This window comes from Poecile atricapillus, chromosome 15 (assembly GCF_030490865.1).
Source record: "Poecile atricapillus isolate bPoeAtr1 chromosome 15, bPoeAtr1.hap1, whole genome shotgun sequence".
Lineage (NCBI taxonomy): Eukaryota > Metazoa > Chordata > Aves > Passeriformes > Paridae > Poecile > Poecile atricapillus.
The window spans coordinates 9,587,076-9,612,018 of record NC_081263.1 but is presented as its reverse complement, the minus strand read 5'-3'; the positions used below and the strand labels follow the sequence as shown (position 1 = coordinate 9,612,018).

At 54.0% G+C, this 24,943-nt stretch overlaps 2 protein-coding genes across 2 annotated transcripts; one reads left to right on the top strand and one right to left on the bottom strand.

Annotated features, from left to right (window-relative positions):
* The first annotated feature begins 1,716 nt into the window (after window positions 1-1,716).
* Window positions 1,717-9,726, top strand: LPIN3 (lipin 3). The gene is given in 20 exon segments (XM_058851000.1): window positions 1,717-1,908; window positions 2,220-2,315; window positions 3,083-3,154; window positions 3,157-3,293; window positions 3,517-3,621; window positions 4,057-4,177; window positions 4,338-4,764; window positions 5,373-5,469; window positions 5,589-5,752; window positions 5,835-5,928; window positions 6,107-6,176; window positions 6,266-6,358; window positions 6,927-6,988; window positions 7,138-7,267; window positions 7,509-7,657; window positions 7,823-7,909; window positions 8,838-8,990; window positions 9,266-9,377; window positions 9,469-9,572; window positions 9,678-9,726. Coding segments are annotated over 20 exon segments (2,514 nt in total).
* Window positions 9,727-15,312: 5,586 nt separating this feature from the next.
* On the bottom strand, window positions 15,313-24,131 carry EMILIN3 (elastin microfibril interfacer 3). Its single transcript, XM_058850999.1, has 4 exons — window positions 23,941-24,131; window positions 20,812-20,934; window positions 17,709-17,956; window positions 15,313-17,207 (listed from the first exon to the last, which is right to left on the bottom strand). The coding sequence occupies exons 1-4, from the start codon at window positions 24,129-24,131 to the stop codon at window positions 15,313-15,315; spliced, it is 2,457 nt and encodes an 818-aa protein (XP_058706982.1).
* Window positions 24,132-24,943: the final 812 nt, after the last annotated feature.

The window sequence follows — 24,943 nt, the reverse complement described above, 5'->3', positions numbered from 1 at the left end:
GGTTTGGGGGCTGAGGGCTGGAGATGCCCCTTTCCTCTAGAGGGTTTATTTATTGAATATGACTTGAATACCATTTCTTTTGCCCTGTCTGCCTATTAATCTCTCTCCAGACTATAACCTACCCTTCACCTCCCTAACGGGCCTGCTCCATCCACGGTGGGGCTGAGGCCTGCAGGGAAAAGCCTCTTTCTCTCCATTCCCTGCTTTCCTCCAGCCATCCCAGGTGAGGCCCACAGGGAATTAAATTTCAGCGAGCTGACAGCTGTACCATAGCCATGCAGTCTCCAGCAATGAGATGCTTGGGGAGGGGACAGCTGCCCATTGAGGCAGGGGGGACAGTGGCTCTGCACGGGGGACATGGCCCTGGCACTTGTTTTGCTGTGTGGCTGCAGTGTTATGTTGAGCTCTTGAAGATGGTGCTCAGTTCATCACATCTGGGGACAATTTCCGAGCCCCCACCCCAAATCCTATGGGATTTCTCTGCCCAGGACTTTCCCTATGCACTTTACAGGTCTGTTTCAGTGTATATCTCAACTGGAAGCTCATCAGTGCTGCCTGAGGAGCACCAGGGTCAGTGAGATCATTCCTCCTCTCCAAAGCTGCCCCCATGTGCAGAGAGGAGCTGTCTCCTGTTGGTGCCAGGCCCTGCAGCACAGCAGGGAAGGCAGCTGGAGGGCTGCCCACCCCAGCAGCAATGCCTGGGAAAGCTGGGCTCAGCAGGTTGGTGAGTGGCCCCGTGATCCAGGCCCTGCTCACAGCAGAGCTGATGGAGCCACCGAAGCTTCGGGAGCTGGCTAGCACTTCCCTGCTGTCATCTTCCAGAGAGGATCTGGGATTTGGGCTTACTCCTGGCTGCCAGGGAGAGGTGGGGGACGGGGCATGGAGCGGGAACCATGTCTGTCCACTCAGACTGCCTTCCAGGAGGGATGTCTGGGAATGGGACAGGGCTGAGCTTATGCAAAATGGATCGGAGAGGCTGGGTACCTGCTGGGGCAGAGGGTTTGTCATGTGGCACACGCTTGTCATCGTCACTTTGGGTAAGGAACCAACTTCTCCCAGCTGCCCTTTGGGTTGAGTGTGCACTGGGGGCTGTGCTGAGAGTCGCTGGGGACACCACACCACCACCTGGCTGTGCTGCCCACCACAAGACTTCTGGCTTGTACAGGAGCCATGCCTGGGCAATTCTGCAATGCCTAAGTGGGATGCCTTTCCCTCTGGGTGGGAAATGTTAGGTTTGGACTTTAAATAAAGTGAGTGTGTGGTGTATGGAACAGCTCAGGTTTCCTACCTCTGCCATGAGTTGTTTGGGAATTTCTACCCAAACAACAGACAGTGCAGGACAGTAGGTCTCCTGCCAGCCCGGTTCTTGTTTGAATGGGATGTTGACAGCTTGACTGTGCAGTGTTGCTGTGAGGTTGTATTTGCCCTCTCAAGGAGAAAATGTGATGGTGTATGTAATGGCAAGGGCATCTCTCCTCCAAGCTGGATGCAATAACTCATGCTCTGGCTTCTGACCTGTTTTCTGGTGCTCACAGAGGCCTTAGCTTTTCATCAAGGTCCTCAGGTGTTTTTCTCTAGAGGCTTACCTGTCCCCATGATGGGGCTGTGTTGCAGCCATGACATGAGTCTCCTCAGTAAACTCACTTTGCCTTTAGTTGCTGGAGTTCTCTTCCCCTACCTGGGTCTCTTCCTGTCTCTCACTTGCAGTCTAAAACCATGAACTATGTGGGGCAGCTGGCTGAGAATGTCTTTGTCACCATGAAGGAGCTGTACCAGGATATAAACCCTGCCAACCTGTCGGGCTGCATCGATGTGGTCGTGGTGAGGCAGCCTGACAACTCCTTCAAGTGCTCCCCGTTTCATGTGCGCTTTGGGAAGCTGGGAGTGCTGCGCTCCAAGGAGAAGGTGGTAAGTGGTGCCTGCCCTGGGGCTGTGCTTCCTTTCCAGTGTCTCCAGACCCAGTATCTTCTAAATCCCACAAGTTGTGTAAAGGAAGGAATGAGAGCCCACTGAAAGGGGTGCATGCCATGTTTTTGAGGGGATGTCCCCCAAGTGGAGCCCATCCATTTCCAAGGAGTAATGTGATCTCCAGGAAAAATTTGGAGAGGTCCCTTGCCTCTGTGTGGCTGACAGCCCTATGAGCAACTTCAACCCACCCCCACCATCTGGAAGTGCTCCAGGGATGATCAGATGGACAAGCTGCTTCTGTCCCTTGCTAGGTTGACATTGAAATCAACGGAGAGCCTGTGAATCTGCACATGAAGCTGGGAGACAATGGAGAGGCCTTCTTTGTTGAGGAGTCACAGGAGCATGAGGTTGGTTATGAGGAGGTGCTGCATGTTTGTGTCCCAGTGTGACTACCTGGAAGTGCAGGGTTGAGGTGGAATGACCAGGTGTGGAATGCTGCTCTTCCCCAGAGAGACTCCATTGTCCTGTCTGATGTTTTCTGTGTCTGGAAATGTTCCTGCTTAAAGGACCTTGCAACTCACATGGTGGAGCATTCTGAGGGAGTATTAGACCAAATATCTGCATCCCAGACTGGTCCCCATCAATGGGCATGGCTGCTGGCCAGACAGGTGGATATCTTGGAGCTTGGACTCTCAGGGGATCTTGTGACAGGGATGAGAATGAGACAGATAGACTGTGGCAGGCTGCCTGCTCCAGTGGGAAGTGAGATGAGACTAGTTGTGACTTCCAGAAATCCTGTCAGCTCTTCTCTCAGGCACACTTATGGTCACTGCTGGCTTGGGCTGGGTTTGGAAGTCGGAAAGGTCTTTGAAGTCAAATCCCATTTGTAGCCTTGGTAATTCTGGTCTTTGGTGCCATCTCCTGCCTGTCTCTCCTTGCCTGTGTTAAAGATGTCTTTAGCTTGTGGCTGGATCATCCTAATGGTCTTTTATTCACATGATGTGGGTATAAATCCTTTTCTTTTAGTCCAGGCCACAAAACCACCACTGAGCTGAGGGCTCAGTGGTGTTGGTTGTGCTGTTCCATAGTATGCTCCATAGAGAGCAAAGAGCTGCTAGGCTGAAAAAGAGTGTGCTGGAGGGAGCTGATGGGCTCCTCTCCATCCCTGTTCCAGGGCAGCATCCCCTTCTTGCTCTGCACATCCCCCATCTGCAAGAAGCAGAGCCCAAAGGATGCTGTTCAACCCTTCTGTGTGGGCAGGAGGCCACCAGCGCTGGAGTGATTGTGTGCAAGAGGAGGCAACACAAGAGAAGGCTCAAGATGGAGTTGTTGGACTCTGATTCTGACACCTGTGATGAGATCAAAAGCGAGCTGCCAGCCCCAAGGTGAGCTGCTTGGTCTGGGCAGGGTGATGCAGTAGGTCAAGCCTGTGGGTTCATTTGGTGATGCCCAGCAGTACTGAAACAGGGGGAAAGCGTTTGCAAGTTGGAGCCCAGTCTCCTGAGGAGTAGAAAGCCAGGGGGAATGGTGAAGCTGTGTATTTCCAGCTTTCTGGAGAGGAGGCTGCTGCTTGAGAATAGCACAGATTTCCTCTTTCCTCCTTTGCAGTGATGCAGCATGTTCATCCTTTGCTGATCTCCCTGAAGAAACTGCGTTGTTGCAGCCCCGAGAGATATACCCATACTCTGATGGGGAGCTGCTTGGAGAGGACAGGTAATGGGCAGAGCCAAGGTATTCTGCTCAGCTCTGGTGAGAGCAAGGGTACATGCCTCATGGCAGGGAAGGAGGTATGGAAAAGTGACTTGAAGGTGTCAGGAGAGGAGAGTTTTCCTAGCCGATATGGTGTGGCTGGAGGAAAGCTCAGAGACCATAAGGGACACTTGCGGCCGTGGTCACTGGTGTGAGAAGCCTGTGTGCATAGGGCTGTCTGCTGATGAACTGCTCTGGGCAACTGCTGGCATAGCACTTTGTTTTCTGGGGCCTCAGCTTCCATAGGTCTTGGTTCTTTGGGAGTGACATTCTTAGAGGGTAGAAGTGACTATGGGAAACCAGCATTACAGGGTTCTTGGCCTTAAATGTCCTTGCACTGATAGGAGAACATGGGGCTGTAGTCTAGGTGAGGCCCCACATCACCTTCTCTTCCTGCAGCTTCGTGTTAAGCCATCAATCTTCTCCCAAAAGTGATTCTGAACTGGACATCAAACCACAGGAAAGTTTTGCTCTAGGGGCTGAATCCCTCATGAGGTGGACCTGGGGAAAGCTCCCTCAAGTGAGTCCCTGCTCTTGCTCTTTTATTGGGAATGGGTGTCCGAAAGACCTGCAGAAAGCAGAGGAGGCTGTAGCCAGGCAGCCTTAGGGAAAATGTCCTCTTCTGTGTGATGATTTGGGCAACTTCCTATCCTCAAACCTGTTCTTCTGCTTTCCTTGAGGTGAATAAATTGGTGCGAGTTAAACCAGCCAAGTCCACAAAGACTGCTGCTGCAGCAACCACCATCTCTGCGACACTGGTCCCAGTGGATGAAGCGACCCCTCTTGTTGCCACCTCTGAACATCTGGGAGGGGTTTCAATCCCAGCAGAGCCTCAGGACACACCCTGTTCCTTGGATGTGTCTGTAACTGAGCCAACACTTGAACCTCAGGCTGGGAACAGCATCTCCAGGCTGAAGGACATCCTCCATACTGTCACGGCAAAGAGATTTTTGGGGGCCTACTCAGTCCCACAAGAGAAACAGGAGGGAGATGAGAATGTTGTGCCAGAGGTTCAGCCAGATGTGGAGCTCCTTGAGGGAGCCACTGCTCCAAGGCAGGCAGGTTCAGAAGGCCCTGAGTCCCAGCTGGAGAGGCAGGGGAGGCAAGGTGAGAGTGTGGTGCTGCTTGAAGTGGTGTTTGAGCTTGCAGATGTGTCTGACTCAGATGAGCACCTGGGTTGTCCCTTCAGTGTAACTCCATGAGTTCCAGGTGTGGTATGTTTGTTTTGCCTTCTCTGTGTGCTACCAGCTCCTTTGCTTTGAAGAGACATCCTTTAGGTGTCCACCTTTCAGTGACCACCCACCTCCCAGGAAGGCTTTCTTACCTTATGTTCCCTGAAGTCCATCCTTTGATGTCTATGCTTTTGCATACTTAGAAGATTTCTCAGCAATACAGGCCATACCTTAATTTCAAGTGTCTGACAACGCCTGGCCTGACTTGTGTCTTCATCCTGAGCTTGCCAAGTCAGGGAAAATCACAGAGCAGCATTTATGTTCCCCCCTTCACAGTGTATTTAAGGATCATGCTAGTGCAGGTGTCTCGAAGCACTTCTGTTGCTGTTGACTTACAGCAGTTTTTCCAGTAGGAAAATGGCTACCCTGTTTGTATGGTACATAGATATGATTGAGGAAAATGCTTTTGGCTTTCTTGATAGATGCTGGGGTGATTGGAAAGGTAATTCAGCTAAGCTCTCTCTATTCTGTCTATGCATTGAGGATCCATCAGAAGTCCTCACTTGGGTCCCAGTGCCATTTACCTTGAAGACCTCTCCGAGACAGACCATGAACCAGTGGCTCTGTATAGCTCCAGGAGGTATGAGTTGCCCAGCTGGCCAAGCTCAGACATTTTTGGGCAATTTCCCTGGCACAAAGGATGGAGGTATGTTTAAAGCTATTCTCTGATGTCACCACCATTTCTTCCCTTGCTGGCAGTGACACAAAGCCAAGTTTGAGGCCTGTGACAGACCCCAGCAACCCGCTGTGTATCCAGTTGCCATCCACCTCGCCTGACAACAGCCCCATGGACTCTGACTTGATGCCCACAGTTGCCCTGTCATTGTGTGGGGGCCTCAGGAGCAACAGGCAGATCTCTCATGGTAGGTAGGAGGGGAGGGAGAATCTGCAGCCCTGAAATCCTTTCCATCCTCCAATGGCATGACACAGCCTCTGTCCCATCAGAGAAGTTCATGGAACACATGGTTTCCTACCAGCAATTTGCTGAGAATCCAAGGCTCGTCGATGACCCAAACCTGGTGATAATGATAAACAAGAAGTGAGTGGCCTGCTCTTCCTTCTGCTTCGTCCCACAATGGACAGCATGGCCCCTTTGTCCTTGTGGAGACCCTCCTGTAGGATTGTGACTCCATCCCAGAGCATGACTGTACCGAAGCAGCTGTGGGACCTGGCCATGCTGCAGGATGGTGATGTGTCCATCCTCTCGCTTTTTCCAGGTATTACAACTGGGCAGTGGCTGGTCCCATAGTCCTGGCCCTGCAGGCTTTCCAGAGGAACATTCCTGAGGTCAGTAGTACAACACATTTACTGTCTATGATTCTCAGCAGGGCCTGGGCTGAGGACTGACCTCATTCCATGTTCTGCCATGTTCACAGAGCGTCATTGATGAATTGGTGAAGGAGAAGATGCTCAAGAAAGACAAAAGGTGGTGGTTCTCCTGGAGGAGAAGAGAATTCCCAGCAGAGGGGGTATGTTGGCAGCAGTGGTTGTGACAACCATGTCCTCAGGGGCAGACATCATTCTGCTGACTGGAAGGGGTGGGAGCAGGGTCCTGGGGATGGCCTGAGGTTGACTGTGAGGACATCCAGGACCTGACGAGGTGACTTCTTAAGGTTGCTGCCTGTCCCCTTTGGTCTGTTAATGCCTGAGCAGCAGAGCAACACTTGGTAATGCAGTAATGTGGACCTTGTAGTGGTGAGACCTCCTGCTGTGTGCCCATCATGCCAAGTCCCTGGGCAACAGGTGTGCTTGCTGGTCTCCCTGCTCCACCACAGCACCAGGCTGTGCTTCCTCTTCCACCGGCAGTGTCCCTGTGAAGGCAGGGACTGCAGTGGTACTTCTTTTGGCATTGCTGTTCCAAGCAGAAGAGAAGCAAAGCAGCCCCTGCTCTTGCTCTTAGCTCTGTGCAAGTACTGCTCAACAATAACAGAAACATCTCTGTTATCAACACTGTTGAGCCCAAATCCAGAACACAGCCCCATACCAGTCACTGTGAAGAAAATTCACCAAAACCAGCACACCCCTCTCTGTCTGCAGCGGCAGCCGAGGCCAAGGAAAGCCAGCGTGGGAGCACTGCAGCATGACCCTGCTCAGCAGAGGTGAGTGCCTCCCTCCCAGGTCATCTTCAGGAGCCTGAATACTCCTGGTCTTTTCTCCTGTGTGACCAATTATTCCTATGTTTGCCTAATAAAAGAGGGTAGAAAGCTTTCATTAAGACTCTGGCTGATCCCTTCCCTTCTTTGTGTAGTCAAGAGGAAGAGGAGTCATCCAGTGACAGTGAGCCCCAGGACCCTGGGGACATGTTGACAGTGGAAGCCCCTGCTCAGAAGCATTTACCAACCTACAAGAAATCCCTGCGGCTCTCCTCCGAACAAATTGTATGTATTTATTCCTCCATCTTCACTGTCCGTGTGTGTAGGGGTGAGACAACCCTTAAACGGGGATTTCTCTACTCCTGACCTTGTGTTTTCATGGGACATCCAAATATTTTGCCCTTGTTGGCCACCCTGTAGAGTCTTGGGATCTCTGGCCTGGCTGGGTGGCAGTCTGGCCTCTGGCAAGCCTTGGAGTGGTGTGAATTGGTGCTGGTGTAACACTTTTGCTGCTCCTCTACCCCAGGGAAGGTTGAATCTACAGGATGGCCCCAATGAGGTGGCATTCAGCGTGACAACTCAGTACCAGGGCACGTGCCGCTGTGAGGCCACCATCTACCTGTGGAACTGGAATGAAAAAGTGGTGATCTCAGACATTGATGGCACCATCACCAAGTAAAAGGCCTTTCTCCTACCCAAAAATCCTTGTTTTCCACTGTTAGGGAAAAGTCTCCTTTAAAGGCTTGCATAAGCAGGCACAAGGGAGCACAAACCCCGTTGGGGTGGGGGATGGATACTCACCACCTTGGATGACACTAACCCGGCCTCCTTTCCTTTTAGATCGGATGCTCTTGGACACATTTTGCCACAACTGGGTAAAGATTGGACTCACCGTGGGATTGTTACACTCTTCCACAAAATCCATCTGTAGGTATTGGATCAGCTGAGGCTAAGGGGAGGTGGGAAGCTGATGGAGTCAGAGTCAGGGCTTCTTACTTGATGATGAAGGCCCAGATAGCTGCACTATCTGCTGTCAGTGGTGGCTGATGCTGGCTGTGCTGCCTACATGATGTTGAGGGGTGAAAGTAGAAGGTCCCCTGGGAGCAGATGCTGGCATTACCTTCCCTGGAAAGAGTGTGTGTCAGTGGAGGCTTTGCTGGGGAGATACAGCTGAGCAGAGACAAGACCACCTAAGGTCACACCTGAGAGTGGTGGCACGGGTGTCCCCAGCACTGTGGCGCTGGTGCCTCTCTGGGTACCCAGCCATCGCTTCCCACAGCCCAGGGGACTCACCTGCGAGGGGTGACACCAGCAGTGAGTCCCTATGGAGTATCTAGATTGGTCCCTGGCCCCTGTGGCCACTGAGAGGCACTGTGGGCCCGTGGATGGCTCGTTCTGGCCCTGGGAGGAGCATGGGAGGGATGCACTCGCGGGGATTGCAAGAACTCAAAGATGGCACTCGGCTGCCTCTGGCCACCCAGTACCACCTCTGCCGAGCTCTGTCCCCGCCCGGGCGTCTGTGAGGGCTGGGTACAGCCCTCCACAACTGACAGGCAGTGCTGTGGGGTGAAAGTGCTGTGTGAGGATGCTGGGCAGCAATGGGTGCTGTGCAGCTGGGCTGGGTGCGTGTGTGGCTGCTGGGATAAGCATGGAGGGTGGTGCAGGGATTCCCAATGTGAGGGAGGTGGGGATTTGGCTTAGTCTGGGTTTCCAGATAAGGGATTCATGTTTGTGGAACCACCTTGCTTACTGGAATAAGATTTTAGGCCAGGTACTTGGCTACCTCTTTCTCCTCAGAGCAGGAGAATGCCTTGCCCAGGTCACAGCTCAGAGGGGCTCCCTGTGTTCTCTCTAGGAATGGCTACAAGTTCCTCTACTGCTCAGCCAGGGCTATTGGCATGGCCCACATCACCAAAGGCTACCTCAAATGGGTCAATGAGCAAGGCTGTGGCCTTCCCATGGGCCCCATGCTGCTTTCCCCCAGTAGCCTCTTGTCTGCCTTCCACAGGTACTGTCTTTTCCTGCACCTCCTACATGCCTGGGGACAGCACCCTGTTCCACAGCTTGACGCTGAGGGATGTCCCAGCCTTAAACTGTTCTGCCCTCCTTGGTGCACAATGCCTTTTGTGGGAGGCAGCAGGGGAGCTGCCTGATCTTGGAGCTTCACAGTGAAGCTTCTGATGCACAAAACCTCTTACCCTTCAAATCACTTCCCTGAGCCCCAGACAGGTTTGCTGTCCACCATCCTGGCCAGCTGATGCCACTGTGTCTCTTGTGCTGCAGGGAGGTGATTGAGAAGAAGCCAGAGGTGTTCAAGGTCACCTGCTTGACAGACATCCGAAAACTGTTTGCTACAAAGTGTCCCTTCTACGCTGGTTTTGGGAACAGGCCCAATGTGAGTGGATCTCCAGGTGTGCAGGGAGGGCTCAGGCTGGGTGGTGGTGCCTTCCTGCAGCTCTCATGCTGTGCCGGCCTTCCTTGGGCAGGATGTGTACGCTTACAAGCAAGTGGGGCTGCCAGAGAGCCACATATTCACAGTAAACCACAAGGGAGAGCTGATCCAGGAGCTCGCAAAGAACCAAAAGTCAACGTAAGTGAAGTGTTTATACCTCAGCATCTTTGGGCTGACCCTGCTTTGATGCACAGAGGCATCAAATCCAATGACCCCAGTGTAATTTCTTTCTTACCCCCACAGATACGAGCAGCTGTCAGAGCTGGTGGAAGTCTTCTTCCCTCCTGTGTGACAGAGGAGAGGCACTGGTCTGGTGTCCCCAGAGTACAGCCACTTTACCTACTCCGCTGCTTGATGTTGGCTTGGATGGCTTGCCCTAACCCCATCCCTGTGGAGACCTGACCCAGAGCTCTCCTGCATGCTCTTTGCCAGGACTAAGTGTTCCAGGTGCACCTCATCTTCTCTGTTTGCTGCTTGGGCATTTTGCACTTGTAATAGAGGTCATGACACCCCTTAGCAGGAAGCCAGAGGGGGTAAGAAAGAGCTCCGACTTTACAAAAACTCCATTTGCCAAACACAAATTCCTGAAAGCTGGGTCTCTTCTGGTGTTTGTAGCTCCTCTAAAGTCTGGCTCTTTTTTAAAGGTGGTGGTTGTTCACTGTTGTATTTATTGATGAATCTCTGATGTAGCTATTACTACTTCTGGTATGACCGGTGTTTCAGACAGTCCAGCTACCTGCAGTTTGGTAGTTGAAACTGTCCACTAACTTGTAAAGGTCAGTGGAAGATGCTGGGGTTTTGAGTGTTCTGAACTAAAAGCAATAATAAATAGTGCCTTAATCGAGGCTGTCTCTTGTCTGCTCTAGCCCTGTGCATGGAGGTGGGAGCCAGGCTCCAAGTCCTCTCTAAAATGTAACTGGGTTTATTCTGCTCAAGCATCCTACCAAGTGTGTCCTGAGGGCGATGGGACCAGCTTCTAGAAAATGGCACTTTTTTTTTCTTTTTTTTTTTTAATTCCTACATTTAGCTAAGGTAGCAAAATTAATTAAAACCAGAAAACAAATCCAGACTTCTTCTGCATGTACATGGGGCTGAATGGACAGGAGACCTTGCAAAAGCCAGAAGCCCATGTGCCGAGGCTCAGTCTGGGTTGGCTCCAGCCCCTTGGGGTCCCTGGGAGCAGGGGGTGCCCACAGCCCAGCACAGCCTCCCTGGCACTGGGGACACCCAGGGAAGAGCCCTGGATGAGGCTCTGCAGGACCATGCAGGCTCAGCCCTGCTCCCTCATGCGATCCCATGGGCCCAGGCTCTCTGGGATTTGCCTCTGCATTTACCATGCAACTCCAAAGCAACTGCAAGGAAAGTGGGACCTGTGAGTGAGACCCCTCCGTGCACAAGTAGCCCCAGGGTGGCCATGCCAACAGCACCAGGGACATCCAGCCCCAGGCACCCATAGCCTTGCAAAAGCTCCCTGCACCCAAAGCAAATGCAAATAGAGCTGGGGTGTGAAGAATAAAGATTCACACAAAAGATTGTTTATTTACAGAAGAGCAGCAACAAAAATGAATTTCATAACATATTTTAAATGTAAGAATCTTTATAACAACAACAATCTATAAAATTACAAAAACCTATACAGGAATGTATGAAACATAGGTACACAAGGGAATAACAAACTAAAACATATTTACAGATGAAAAGTTAACAAAAAACTCTAAAATATATATACAGAAGTATTGCATCCTTGCCCAGCATCTCCATCTCCATCAGTCCTGGAAGAAAAGCAAGTGACACAGTCACTCCAGTCAGGCACAGAGGGCTGTTCCCTGTGCCCCCAGGCTGGGACACGCTGGCAGAGCGTGACTCTGCCCCCAGCACTGAGCCTGGCTGGGGCTGAGGGCTGGGCCCCAGGCAGTGGCACCCAAAGCGTGGCCCAAAGCAAGCACAGGGCAGGCTGGGGGTGGTGCCAGAACCCAGGCCCCCCCCGCACCGTGTCCCTGAGCAGAGCCACCCAGCCCAGCCCCAGCCTGGCAGCAGGGGACCCACTCTGCCTGTCCTGCTGCTGGGATCCATCTTCATCCCAAGAACATCTCCTCCTCCTCACCTTTCTCATCCACTTCCATGTCTTCAACATCATCTTCCATTTCCTCTTCCATCTCTTCCTCTGTCTCCTCCACAGCCACCTCCATCTCTTCCTCTGCATTCTCCTCTCCATCTATAGCCATACTCTCTTCTCTATCAATCTTCATATTGATTTCCATCTCCTCTGCTCTGTCTGGGACAGCCTGCGTCGGGAGCAAAGCCTCAGAGCTGGGGCCCTGTCCCACACATCCCCACAGAGCTCCAGCCCACCCAGGAAGCCCAGGGGTCTCCACCTCCATGGAATGGCACTGTACCTTCACTGGGACAGAAGCGAGCACGCTGCAGGGGTGGATGGCAAGGTCCAGATCGCAGGGAGAAGGCAGGACTGACGACAGTGTCGATTTTTCCCGCGCACTGGCAGGTGCAGGTGCCCTGTGAGCAGGGCGTGGTGACTACAGGGCCAATGATAGTAAGACATAATGCTACGTCATGAGGTGCCAAGAATTTTTCCCGCGCACTGGCGGTTGCAGGTGCACTGTGAACAGGGTGTGGCGACTACAGCGCTGATAATAAGACATAATGCTACCTCATGGTGTAATAACACACATCATGACTCACAGGATCACTCCGCGTGGGGCAATGGCGACCGTTAAATGATAGAATCCTTCCATGATTTTGCTTGGAATGGACCCTAAAGTTCACCTTGTTCCAACCTGAGCAACCTCCCCCCAGACCAGGTTGCTCAGGGCCTCATCCTGGCTCTGGATGAAATGGATCACAGAGGCTATGGATGCCCCATCCCTTGGATGTTCCACAGCCTCTGTGCCCAGCCTGACCACCCTTAGTTTAAAATACCAGTTTCCTTAAATACAACCTAAATTGACCTCCTACAGTTGAAAGCCATCCCCCCTTCTCCCACCACAGACCCATCTTTCCTATGGGACCCTTCAAGTCCCGCATGGCTGCAGTGAGGCTTCCCCATGGCCCTCTCTTCTCCAGGCTGAGCATCCCCAACTCTCTCTTCACGGGAGGTTATAAAGTAGAACAAAGGCAGAAGCACTGCTGGGCTCCTTCCTCCAGTCTGGCATCTACCTTCTCCTTCCCTGACCCCTGTGTGTAAGCCATCTCCTTGTCTGCCACTTCTGGAAGCCACACAAAAATAATTTTGATCTTGGAAACCTCAGCAAGAAATACTTTATTTTTTTCCTTTCCAGTACAAACAGTTTTTTAGCTTTTAAAATCTGAACAAATAGACATGGTTTTAAAAACAATAGAACACAGTCTTTTAACAGGATCAGTTATCAACTGCCTCAGAAAGCTGCCCATGCAAGGACAACCCCACGGACAGCATTTCCTTAGTCTGCAAGCAATTTTTAAAAAATGCCCAGTTTTGTACAAAGTTTCTTTCACTTTTTAAACATGAATAGCTGAGAACTGAAATAACAAACTGTCCATAGCTTCAAGTGACTAGTCAGGAATAGTCCAAACATAGCACCATTTTCCGGAAGGTCAGACTTCTTCCTTGTCCTAGTTTTGTTATGGCCAGTCCTTGCTCCCTCTTTTCTGGGGAAGCTGTTCCTGTTCAGCCACTCTAACCCAGCCCTGGCTGGGGAACAGGGAGGCTGGCCCTTGGCTTGGTTTTCTCTTTGGTTTTCTCCCTGGTGTGAGGGGATGGAGAAGGGGCTTAGGCAGAAAGCTCCCCATGCAAGATGAGGGCTCCTCTGGCCCATCACAAAGTACTGAGGGTTGGCTTGAGACTCCTTCCTTAGGCTGGAGAAAAAAATAGGTTTTATTGTCTAAGAGCAGGTTTTGCAGGATGCCCAATGGCAGCAGGAGGTCATTCCTCACCTGGAGAAGTGTCTCAGCAGCTGGAGGGTAGCTCCAAATCAGCAAAGCCCAGAGCAGTGAGAGTGGATTCTGGTGCTGTGAGCACCTGGCAGGGAGCCACGTGTCCTCTCTATGCTCTCACAGCTGATGGCTCGTGCTCCTCTGGCAGGGGAACAAGGTTTTACACAAGGGCAACATGCTGTGGCTACTGGTCTCAGTGATCCCTGTGGTCCTCCCTAGCTTGGAGCATGTTTAAGGGAGCTCCCACAGATTTTCTGGGGGACAAAAGGTGCCCAGATGCATCTCTGCTGCTGCTGGTTTGTGCTGGTCAGAGCACAGAGCTGCTCCTTTATGCAATCAGGGGGGATCAGGGAGGAAATCATTGTGCAGAGGAACAGGGACAGCCTGGTGAGGGTGACAGGCACTGTGTGCGAGCCAAAGGCTGGCTTGTGTGGAAAGGTTCATGAGCTACAATGCTGAGAGAAAAATATGTTCCTCTGCTATAAAGTGCCAGAGTTGCTTGGATGGAGGCTCTGTAATTTCCTCCTCATCCTAGTAATGAAGTCCCCATTGGCTGATCAGTGGAGGGTGCCCATGGTGGGCTCCGAGGGCGAGGTGGATTCTGTGAGCAACAGCTCTGTAGGGCAAGACTGGAGATTCTCAGGAAAGTGGACAACGTTCTCCAGCCTACCTATTCATGGGAAACTAGAGTCAAGCTGGGTAAATGACATGGGTTTTTCATTCTGAGCTGAGGACAGGTCTCCAAAAGTGTTCTCACAGATGCCCTGCCTTGTTCCACATCAGTGTTGCGGGCTACTGGCATCCCAGTGGGATCAGAAGAGGATGTGGAGGATGCAGGCTCCTGCTCCTCCACTGCTGCACTCCCACCCTGGAGCAGCTGGAACTCTCCTGCCTGGGACCAGATGATGGAGTTCACAGTTGAAGAACTAAAACAGAAAGAACTAGAGCTGGAGGACAGGACTGCTCTGTGCCCAGCTTGGTCTCAGCAGAGACCCCTGGACACACCTCTCCTTGGGGAAGACACGTGTTTTCCATAACCAATCATGTCAGTCCCAGGTGTAACCAGAGAGCCCAGCAAAGTGGGATTGCAAAGCACAGCAGCCCCAGGGACCACGGGACTCTCTCCAAACACTGCTGCCACAGCTTTCAGCTCCTCAGCGTGGGTCTTTGGAATATGGCAAAGGACACAGGGGCAGCATTAGGAAACTGGAATCAGATGAGCACCATAACAGGATTGTTCAAAAATATACATACACATACCATATATATATTATACATATATATACACATATGCATATGTATTTTCCTAATGCACACCGTCATATGCTCCATAAGGCATGTGCATTTGCACAGAAGGGGAACATTATAAATGGATTTACCATACATAAGGAGGGCTGCCATCTCGGAGAAAGGAAGCCAGTTCCTGGAGGAACATGTGAATACGTGTGTTCTTTGAAATCTACAATTCCTGTGGTGAGTTTTATTCCCTGCGAGGAGCCCAGGCTCTGCTCAGTCTCTGGATTAAGATGCAGGTGGTCTTTAGGTCAGAGGAATTATTCCTCAGCTGATAATTATAGGGTTTTATTCTTCAAGAAATGATAAATCCACAAAAATAGAATTAAAAAAAAAAGCTTCTGCCTCCAGCTTACTCTTGAATTTTTCTTCTGTGGTCATCAGCCCAGGAACCAAAGCAACACCCCCAGCCAGGAGGCAGTGACACTGCTGCACCAGGGTCAAGAGAGTTGCTGAGCATCAGGAGGGAAGTACCAGAATGGTGGAGTTAAAGAGAAGTGGGGCCAACAAGATTAGGGGGAAAAAAAAATGTAGCAGCTTTTCATAAAAAAAAATTAACCCAAAAACTGTTGTCACATTGGAGTAAGTCTGTGTAATATAATTTAATCCTGTCCTTCACAGCAGGAGAAGGAAGACACATGGCTTGGCAGTGTGGCTAATGCTGCCTCCTCTCTGCCTTCTCTTCTAAGTGCCCAACCTGTTCCGCCAGCTCAGACACCTTGGCTTGGCAGTCAAGCAAGTTGTCCTTCAGTCCCGTTATTTCCTGAGAGTGGGCAGCCAGTGTCCCATTCATGTGGTCCATGTAGTCCCACAGACTGCCCGTGTGTTTCTCCAGTTCCTCCCTGATGTTGTCCAGGCTGCCAGTGATGGCTCCCAGCCTGCCGCAGGCGCTCTCCACCCGCGCCACCCGCTCATCGAAGTGAGAGACCTCCTGCTGCAGGCCATGGGCCACGTTCTTGCAGGAGCTCAGGTCGCTGACAATCCTGGCTTTGAGTCGCTCCAGGTCTCCCTTGAGGTTCAGGACACGGCGGTTGCTGAAGAAAAGCTGGGAGCCTTGGTCGTTGACTTTCTCCTGGATGGACTGGACCTCATCCTCAATCTTCCGCTCGTGCTCATCTAGTGAGGAGTTGACATGTGTCACAGTGTCTGAGTACTGGGAGACGGAGTTCTTGAGCCCTGTTAGAGACTTGCTTACAGTGTTCAGGTTGATCTTTAGCAAGGTGATCTCCCCTTGCAAAGCCCCCGATGCTTCCTCCTCGATTCGCCGCTGGATCTCCAGGATGGTGGCGTTCAGCTTGCGCAGGAGGTCGTAATTGCTATCCATCCTGAGGAGCAGGTCCTGGTTCTTACTCTGGCAGTCCTCGATCTCTGTCCGAAAGGTCTCCACATCTTTGGAGGCAGAGGTGCAGCCCAGGGAGCAGGTGCTCTCCAGTGTGATGAGGCGATTCTGCAGCACCTCCAGTGTCTCATCTGTTCGTTTCCTCATGTTGGCAAGCTCCCCTTCCAGCACAGGCACCACTGCTCCATCCATGGCCATAGGAGAACTGACATTGTTCAGCTCCCCCACAATGGTCATGAACCTGTCCTCCAGGGTCTGCATTTTGTCTTCAAAGGCAGTCCTCATGCCATCCACCTCTGCCACCACTGTGCCTTTCATGCTGTCCTCTATACCAGAGCAGCAGCTCCCTGTTTCCCTCTCTGTAGCATTGAGCCTGGCTTCCAGGTCCTCAAAGCGCCCTTCAAAGAGGTTCCCTAGGGTGACAGTGGAGATTTCTCCATCCAGGCGTGAGTGCAGGTTCTTCTGGGACTCGGAGATGCTGTGAAGGCCTTTCTCAAGGATGTTCATGCGATCGGTGAGGTAGTCCAGGTTGCTGCAGCAGCTTTCCACCACTGTCAGCCCTTGGATCTGGGTTTCCAGCTGAGAGATCTCTTTCTTGATCTCCAGCTCCTTCCCATCCAGCGTCTGCTGCAGCCGCAGGTTGGCAGCTTTCTCCTCCTCACACTGCTGCCGCACCTCTTGGATGCGGAAATCGCACGTGGTCTGGATCTTACCCAGCTTCTTCTCAAAGCCGTCGAGCAGTTCTCCACGCAGGTTGCTCAGCCTCGTGTCCACGTACTCCTCCAGCAGGTCAATGGAGGTGAGGGGCGAGGGCCTGGCGGATTCCAGCAGGTGCTTGATCTGCCCATCGTGGTCCAGGACCATGCCCTGAACCTCGTGCAGCAGATCCGCCTTGGTTTTCAGCACATCGCTCACCTCCGTCACTTTGGTCAGGATCTCCCCTACGGGAGGGTACGTGGCGATGTCGGCTTTGTCTGCCACGTCCACCAGGCCGTCGGGAATGATGCCGAAGCCCACGGATGAGTCTGGCGTGCCTGGGCTGTTCATCAGGGAGCCGATCATCTTGGTGGTGTCCTCCTGGATGGCCAACCGCAGGCGGTCACCCAGCCCACTCACCATGGTGTGCAGGCTGTCGTAGGACTGGGAAAGGCGCCTCACCTCCTCCTCCAGCCGATCCAGGCGGTCCCCGAAGAGGCCAGGCAGCTTCCTGCCTGCACAGGGAAGGAAAGTGAGAGGGCACAATGAGGGCTGGTGCTCCTTTAACTTCCCTCCTTTAAATCCTTTCCCATAATAACCTTGTGTCCTGCCCTCTGTTATTTCAGCAAAACCTCAGCCCACACCTCTCCTTATGCTATCAGGAAACCCTCTTTCCTCTTGGAATCCAGCCCTCCATTCCCAAGTTCAACAGCAGGTGATGATAACAGCCCAGGAGAGCTTCATCTTGAGACACCCTATCAACCCCATAATTAATGGAAAAATGCCCTAAATCAATGAGGAAAGGCAATTTTGAAGCTGCATATTTTGAAAGAAACAAGACTTAAAAAACAAGTGGTCCTCAAAGCAAACAAATGTCAGATCTCTGACAGAAAACATGTCACCCACTGAATTTTTGCCAGATTCATGCTCTGCACTGGAACAGAGAGAACATGGAGGTTTGAGTGCATGACAATGGTGTGGTGACCTGGGGACATGAAGCAGGAGCAAGATCTCACCATATTGATTCTTCTTTGGTCCTGGAAACAGGTCAGGGTGGCTTTTGGGATAGGGAGGAAGTCTGGGCATTGGAAACATCTTTTGCCCAGGAGGCATTTTAGGGCTGGGATGCTGGGGCAGAAGGCCAGGCTGGTCTGTCGGGCTGTCATGGCACCCTTCTCCCATGAAGCCTGGGCAGCACCTCCAGGACAGCTCGGTCACGGTCTTGTATCCAATCTTGTATTTGGGCCTGAAGAAGGTGCGGTACCTTTCCAGGAGAGAGGAGGGAGAGAGAAGAGAGTTTAGAGAAGGAACCTCAACATCAAGCAATGGAGCAGGGTCATGGTCCTGTTGGAGGTGGAAGATCTGGGCACATGGAAAAGCCTGGCTGAAACCCTTGTGCTGCACCTGCAGACCATGGCCCATCTTCTCCAAGAGATCTTGCTGCACCACAGCTCAGTGTAGCATTACAGTGGGGCTTAGGGAGAGTATTTTTTGACCTAGGATACTGTGTTGATTTACAACTGCAGCTCCAAGTGTATTGCTGCAGTCCCTGGCCTGATAGGTGACCACTGTGACAATGCCACACTGTTTGGCAACTTCAGCACAGCACAAGATGAAATGATGCAACTGATTTCAAAAGCCCTGCAAGCTCACATCACTTCCAAGAGGAAAGTGGACTGCATGTAAAAGTGGTTTGCACTTTGAATTGACCTATATAATTTTCTAGTGGGATCAAAAAAAGTCTTCTTCTCAACTGCGATCCTGTCTGGCAGGTCCTTTGGAAAGGTGTTTTCTCTCTGTGTGGAGGCATCAGTTTGCTGGGCAGCCTAATGGGATGGCCTGGTGAGGGTCTCCAGAGTGATGCTGTGATGTGCACAGAGGGATGGCTCCTTACGCTGCCTCCTGCCCCAGCTGGGATGCCCTGGGAAGCATCTCCATCATGAATTTGGGTACTGCAGCACTGATCCTCCCACACCCAGAACACAAGGTGCAAGCCCACACCTCCCCCCTCTGCTCTCACTCTGGATGGGGTCCCACCAGCCATGGGGGAGGATTCAGCTGCTCCCTGCTCCTCTGTGCCACTTCCCTGTGAGGCAGCAGTGATGGGACAGGACCCTGCTGGCACCTGTGTCCCCCCACCAGCTGAGCTGCACAGAGCTGAACACAGCACTTTTCTCAACACCTCTAAGTACCAATGCTTTAAGCCTTCCTTTTGGAAATTTCCAATCTGAATTTACCAGGGCCTGAAAATCCTGAAATATGCTGTTTTGCAACAACACACACGATCAGCCTCTTGTTCTTCTCCAGCATGTTCAGCAGAAGATCTTGGAGGAGCAGCACAGCCATCCATGCTGCAGAGGGGCTGCAGAAGGCACTTATCCATCAGTCAGGGCAGCACATGGGGCTGATTCCCTGCCATCCATGTCCTTGTCCGAATCCCAGCCCAGGCTGCAGCCCCTGGCAGTGCTTCCACACGATTCCCAGTGAGATACAGCCACCTCCATACACACCACAGGGCAGGGGGATAATCCAAACCCAAATCCTCTGCTCTTTGAATCTCTTCAAAACTCATCAATTTCCCAAAGGGACAGTTTCAAAACAAGCTCTTCTTGTTACTCCTCTTCACAGGCACTGCTGAGTTTCAATGAGCTTTCCTTCTGTTGTAGTGTGTAGAAACCTGCCTGGATGTACCAGGGGAGATTGCTGCTCCGGCCACTGTCAGGGGGTGAAGAAAGGAGGAGGATGGCATCCAAAAGGCAGAGCACCTTCTCTGTGTCATCCCAGCACCTCCTGTGTGTCATCTCAGCCTCCACAGAGGAGCTCCAAGCCTTGGGCACCTCCAAATCTTTCACCCCTGCACCAAACAGAAGCAAGGAGAAGTATTTGCAGCCAGCTGCACAAATATTAGCTGATGGTCAAGCACGCGGAAAATCCATGTTTCCCTTTTGTCCATGGATGAAGCATCTGAAGCTCTGCAGAAAATTTGGCTGTGGGTCCATCTGCCCTCAGAAAGCACCCTGTTTTCACCCTGGTTTTGTTTGAAGGAAACAGAGGACATTGTGGAGAATGGAGAAGCCTTGGAGATCTCCTCCATGGGTACCAGCAGCTGCAGGATGTCCTGAAGTCCCCAGATGCTGCTCAGACATTTGTGATGGAAAGAACAAGTGAGTGAGGGGGTCTGGCTGCCCATCTCTGCCAGCAGAGGATGAGAGCAGGGCCCATGGCACCACCAGGACAAGGAGAGTCCCAGCCAGCTGCCACAGAATGGGTACTAGGCTCTGACAAGAACTTCTCTTATCCCAGTTTTCCTCTGTGCTCAGCTCTGCTCCCCAAGCCTGAGGAGGATGCAGAACAGCTTTTCCACATGGGGTGGCATCCCGGGAGGGTGGTGAAGCACAAAGCCCCAATGTCTGCAGCTCCAGCTGTGGAGCAGTGAAATGTTTCCTTCCAGCACTGATGAGGTGGAAAAGAGTTTTGCAAGTATTTTCCTGGAGCAGGAAGCACGGAGCCATCCCCAGCCATAGGCTCCATTTCCTCATCCTCTCGGTCAGGTTCTCACTGAGCTGCCATCGTTCTGCCTCATTGCAGGTCCGTGACAAACTGCTTTCCTACACACATGCACAGACACCTCCCCACTTCCCATGATTTCCAGATTTATTTTTGAATCATGGATTTTCCTGAATTTGAAGGGACCCATAAGAATCACTGTGCCCAGCAACTGCACAGAACACCCCCAAAAATCCCACAATGGGCCTGAGAGCATTGTCCAAATGCTTCTTCAACTCTGTCAGGTTTGGTGCATGACCAATTTCCCTGGGGAGCCTTTTCCAGGGCTCAACCACCATCTGGGTGAAAACCTTTTCATGACATCCAATCAAAGCCTCCCCTGACAATTTCTGAGGAGGGATGGAGCTCCCTCGCCCTCCTGACAGATCCCACCTTGCCTCCTCCCAACACCAGGGCCCTGCCACTGACTGCCATGTCCAGGAAAAGTCCTTCAGCCCCTTTCACTGCTCTCTGAAAAGTGGGGGCTCATGGTCAGGAAGGTGGCACAGGATCTCAGGAGAAAGAGGTCTTTGGGAGGGGAAGGGAGCCATGCCTGGTGTCCCCCATACTCACAGCACTTTCCCTGGGCATTTGGGTCCCCAGCTGCACTTGTGGTACTCAGCCTTGACGTAGCTCTCGGCCCCGTCCTGCAGCGTGCACGTCACATTGCGCTGCACCACGTAGGCACAGTAGCTCCTGGGGGAAACACAGCGAGACACTGTCACCCCCTGCCCAGCAGACAGCAGTGCCTGTAGCACTGGACACTGCCAGTGAGGTCTGGGGGGCAGGAGCTGGAAGGAGCCCCCCAGCTTGGGCAGCTGCTGGGGAGGTGCATCACAACCATGCTGCAGGAGCGTGGTTCCTGTCACAGTCACAGCCACGTTGCCACCAGTGCTGGTGGTGTCCCCAGAGCTGGGCTGTGCTTGGCACAGCATGGACTGTGTGGTGAGACAGGCTGTGAGGACAATCAGAATCCCAGAAACAGTTCCAGCAGTGCCTGGCAGGGGTGGTCTGTCCTGCTGCAGCTCCTGGAGCGCTGCCAGTGCAGGGGCCAACCCAAGAGCCTCCAGCCCTTGCTGTGGGTGCTGCCACAGACAAGGCACAGGGAGGAGATGCTGCTCTGCAGGGCTGCAGCATCGTGGGTCCCTCCATCACGGAGTAGATCTGGGAGGGAGGCTGGAAACCCCTTCAGATCTCTAGGGCAGTTAGTACAGAGAGCCTCTCCCCTCCTGCCAGCCACCTGCAGCTGCGTGCCACAGGTACCAGCCAGCTTTCCTGAGCCAAGCAGCAAAGGTGCTGAGGATAAGCTGGCTGGGAGGAAGGCAGTGTGTGGGAAGGATGTAGGACTGCTGGTAGGACAGATGGAGGCCAAGGCTGCTCCAGCTGAAGGCAGGGCTGCCGGCAGGAGCAGATGGACTTGGTCCACAGGGGCAGAGACAGCAGGGATGTGTGGTGAGGCAGGGATTAAGGACAGGGGGATGTGGCAGACGGCAGAGCGGGAGGAGAGGAGGGCACAGGCCCACAGTGCAGAGCAGAGCTGAGGCAGGAGGTCAGCGGGATGGAGCAGATGGGCCAGCGCAAGCTGCAGGTGCAGAGAGGTGTTCAGTGAGGCGGGAGGACGTGGCTTACCCCGTGCCAGCTGGGGAGCTTGGTATGGATGGGTAGGGAAAGTGCTTTGTCTTCACCTGTTTGCCATCAGTGCTTGTCCCTCCTTCATCAATCTTTCCCCACTCAGGGGGAGCCAAAACCCTGCTGCTCTGGCCCCTGGGTGTGACATGGTGGGGCTGGGGGAGGGCTGTGCACACCCACCCTGTGCAAGCACACACACACACTCCAACAGGAGACACCATAGCCCTTCTTACCAAACCCTTCTGCTCTATCCTGACAGTAACTTTCCCCTGCCTCCACCTGCCAAAGGTGTCTCAACACCACCCAGACCATCATGGCAAGCCCACGAGAGCTGGGCTGAGGCCCTGCTGCTCGCTCCTGTGCTCAGCCCTGAGGCTGTGCTCCACAGGCTGTGTGATGGCCATGCCAGGGAACTCCAACTGCATCCCAGCCTGTGACCAGGCAGCTGAGCTGCAGCAACCCCAGCTGCCTCCCAGTGTCCCCATTCAGAGGCCCTGAGTAGGCTACGCGATCTGCAACAGCCCACATGGGGCAGGAGCTCCCTCTGTGAAGCACCAAGGTGTGAGCAGGGTCATCCTCCCTCCAAGCCTCTCCCTGCTCTCTTCCAGCCAGGATCCCCTGATCCCACACCCCCAGCTCATCCCACTTGCTCCCCCCAGGAGCTGCACCAGCACATCCACCCCTGCCCCTCACCCAGGGCTCCCTCTGATGCCCTGGGATGGGCACAGAGCTCCCGTTTGTGAGTGGCACTTCCAGCCTGGCCAGACCTGAGTGGCTCTGCCCTGGCTCAGAGTATGAGCAGGGCCCTGTGCTGCTCCCTGCTCCTCCACAAGTGACTCATTCATCCATGCACAGGACCACAGGAGAAGGAAGGCCAGCCACTTCTCCTAGCTGGAGGCAAAGGAGTTCATGTGTGTATGTGGAAACTTAGGATCACCGTCTATCCATAAATCCAGCTTACAAACACACCACCTACTGCCTCTAAGGCAGCTAGTAGCCAATGCAGGCACATCTACTAGCCACTGCTAATAAACACTGCCTGCCTGTCTGTGACTGCTCGGGTTAGTGTGGTTCTGGCTCACTCTCCCTCCCAGAACCCCGTCCCTTCTCACACACCTGTGGCAGGCAGTTCTATAACTCCAGCCTGATGTTTTTAGAGTGAGCAGCTGGAAAATGTTATGGGTTTTTGAAAGCTCTCACTGGCACTGCCAGTATTGTTCATCCCGAGTGTTACTTTATTCATTTCAGCTTGTTCATAACCCCACATCCTCCCTCTTTCAAAGGAGCCCGGCAGAAACTGCTCTACCAAGCAAGCTGAGAGCGAAGCAACACCCCCCTCTCCGCCCTCAGTGTAACAACTCTTATGCAACTGAACGGAAAAAGGCTACATTATGTGTAAAACCCACATTCCTCACTGCCTGAGCTTCCCAGGTTTCTTGAAAACCTATTTAAGCTCCAGTATGTACGTATTTTACAAGCAAATTCCCTCCAAACCAACCTGTTTTCACGCTTAGGTCTGTGCGCTGCCATCCTCCCTCCCGCACATCCCCACCCCCGGGCCCATGGCTCGCAGAGCAGGTACACGCACCCACCCCAAACCCACGGGCACCCCCATCGCCACCTCCCCAGCCCCGTCCCGCACCGTAGCACACGTGTCCCCACCGCACGCAGCCCGTTCCCTCCTGGAAATACAACTCCCGGACCCTCCTCTAGATGGAGGGGGGCACTGGGATGTACGGACACGGCTGCGCTGCCGCCAGCCCTTGCTCAGCACCTGGCAGACGATACGGAGCAAGGGATGCCCGCGGCCGGTACCCAGGGACTCCTGCCCGGCCAGGGATGCCCGCAGGCGAGTCCTGGGGAAGGTACCCATGGTCGGCACCGGGCTTTGGGAGCCCGCGGCAGCCCGGCCCCCGGGGATGCTGCCCGTAGAGCCCAGACGCGTGGCCGGCGCCCGGTGGCCGCGGTCTGTTCCCGGTAAGGGATGCCCGAGGGAGACCCGGCTCGCTCCCGGGGCTGCGGCTCCCGGTGCCCTCCGGGTGGGCTGCGCGGCCGCGGCCGGGGGTCGCTTACTTGTGCTTGCCCACGGGCTTGCCGAGCTGCGGGCTGGAGCCGGCCGTGTAGAGGCTGTACCTGCCGCCGAAGGGCAGGGGGGCGGCGGGGGGGTAGAAGGCACCCTTGGCGTCGGCGAGGGCCAGCAGCGTCCCCAGGGAGAGGCAGGCGAGCAGCGCTCCGCGGCGGCGCAGCGCCCGCGCCCGCCGCATGGTCCCGGCCCGGCGGAGCGGGATGGGGCGGGATGGGACGGGGCGGCCGCGGGGCCCCGCCGGGACAGCGCTGCGGAGGGGACCGGAGCGCCCTGCCCTGCCCGGCCCCTGCCCGTGCCTGTCCCTGTCCCAACCCCTGCCCGGCGGCACACGCCGCTCCGCCGCCCGCCCGTCCCCTTTTGTACGGCGGGGAGGGGGCGGGCCGCGCTCCTCCTCCCGCCCTCCCACGGCCACCGACCCCGGCCCCGCGGGCGGGGAGACAAAGCGAAGCCCCCCGACCCCCACTCTCCCCCCGTGCAGCCCTCGCCAGCGGTGCCGCAGCCCGGGCGGAGCGCGCTGCCGACCCCGGCGGGGGCTGGAAGGGGCTCGCACCCTCTCCCGGCCCCGGTTCCCTCTTCTCCCCTTCTCCCGATGCCCCCTCCCTGCGCACGGGGCGTTTGCCCCCACGGGGTAGCAGGTGCAGCGGGCTCTGGAGCCCTCCGGCTCCTGGTTCCCCCGTCCCCAGCTCTGTCCTGCTTCATCCCGGAGCACAAGCGAGAGAAAGGCTGAAGCGACCCTCACTCTGCCCCCGAGGGCATCGGTGCTGCTGGAGATTGGCAGCTGTCAATCACATGGCTGGCACCAACCTGGCACATCGAGCATCCCCCAGCGAACCCAGCACCTGCAGGAAGGGGGAGAGGGAAGCGGTGCTATTTTGGAGCCCTCCCCAGATTTTGGCTTTGGAACCAGGCCCCAGGAGAGAGGGGGGAATCCCTCGCCTTTCCCTGCAGACCCCTGGATCGCCCATAGCCAAGCACATTTCGTCTTTCACT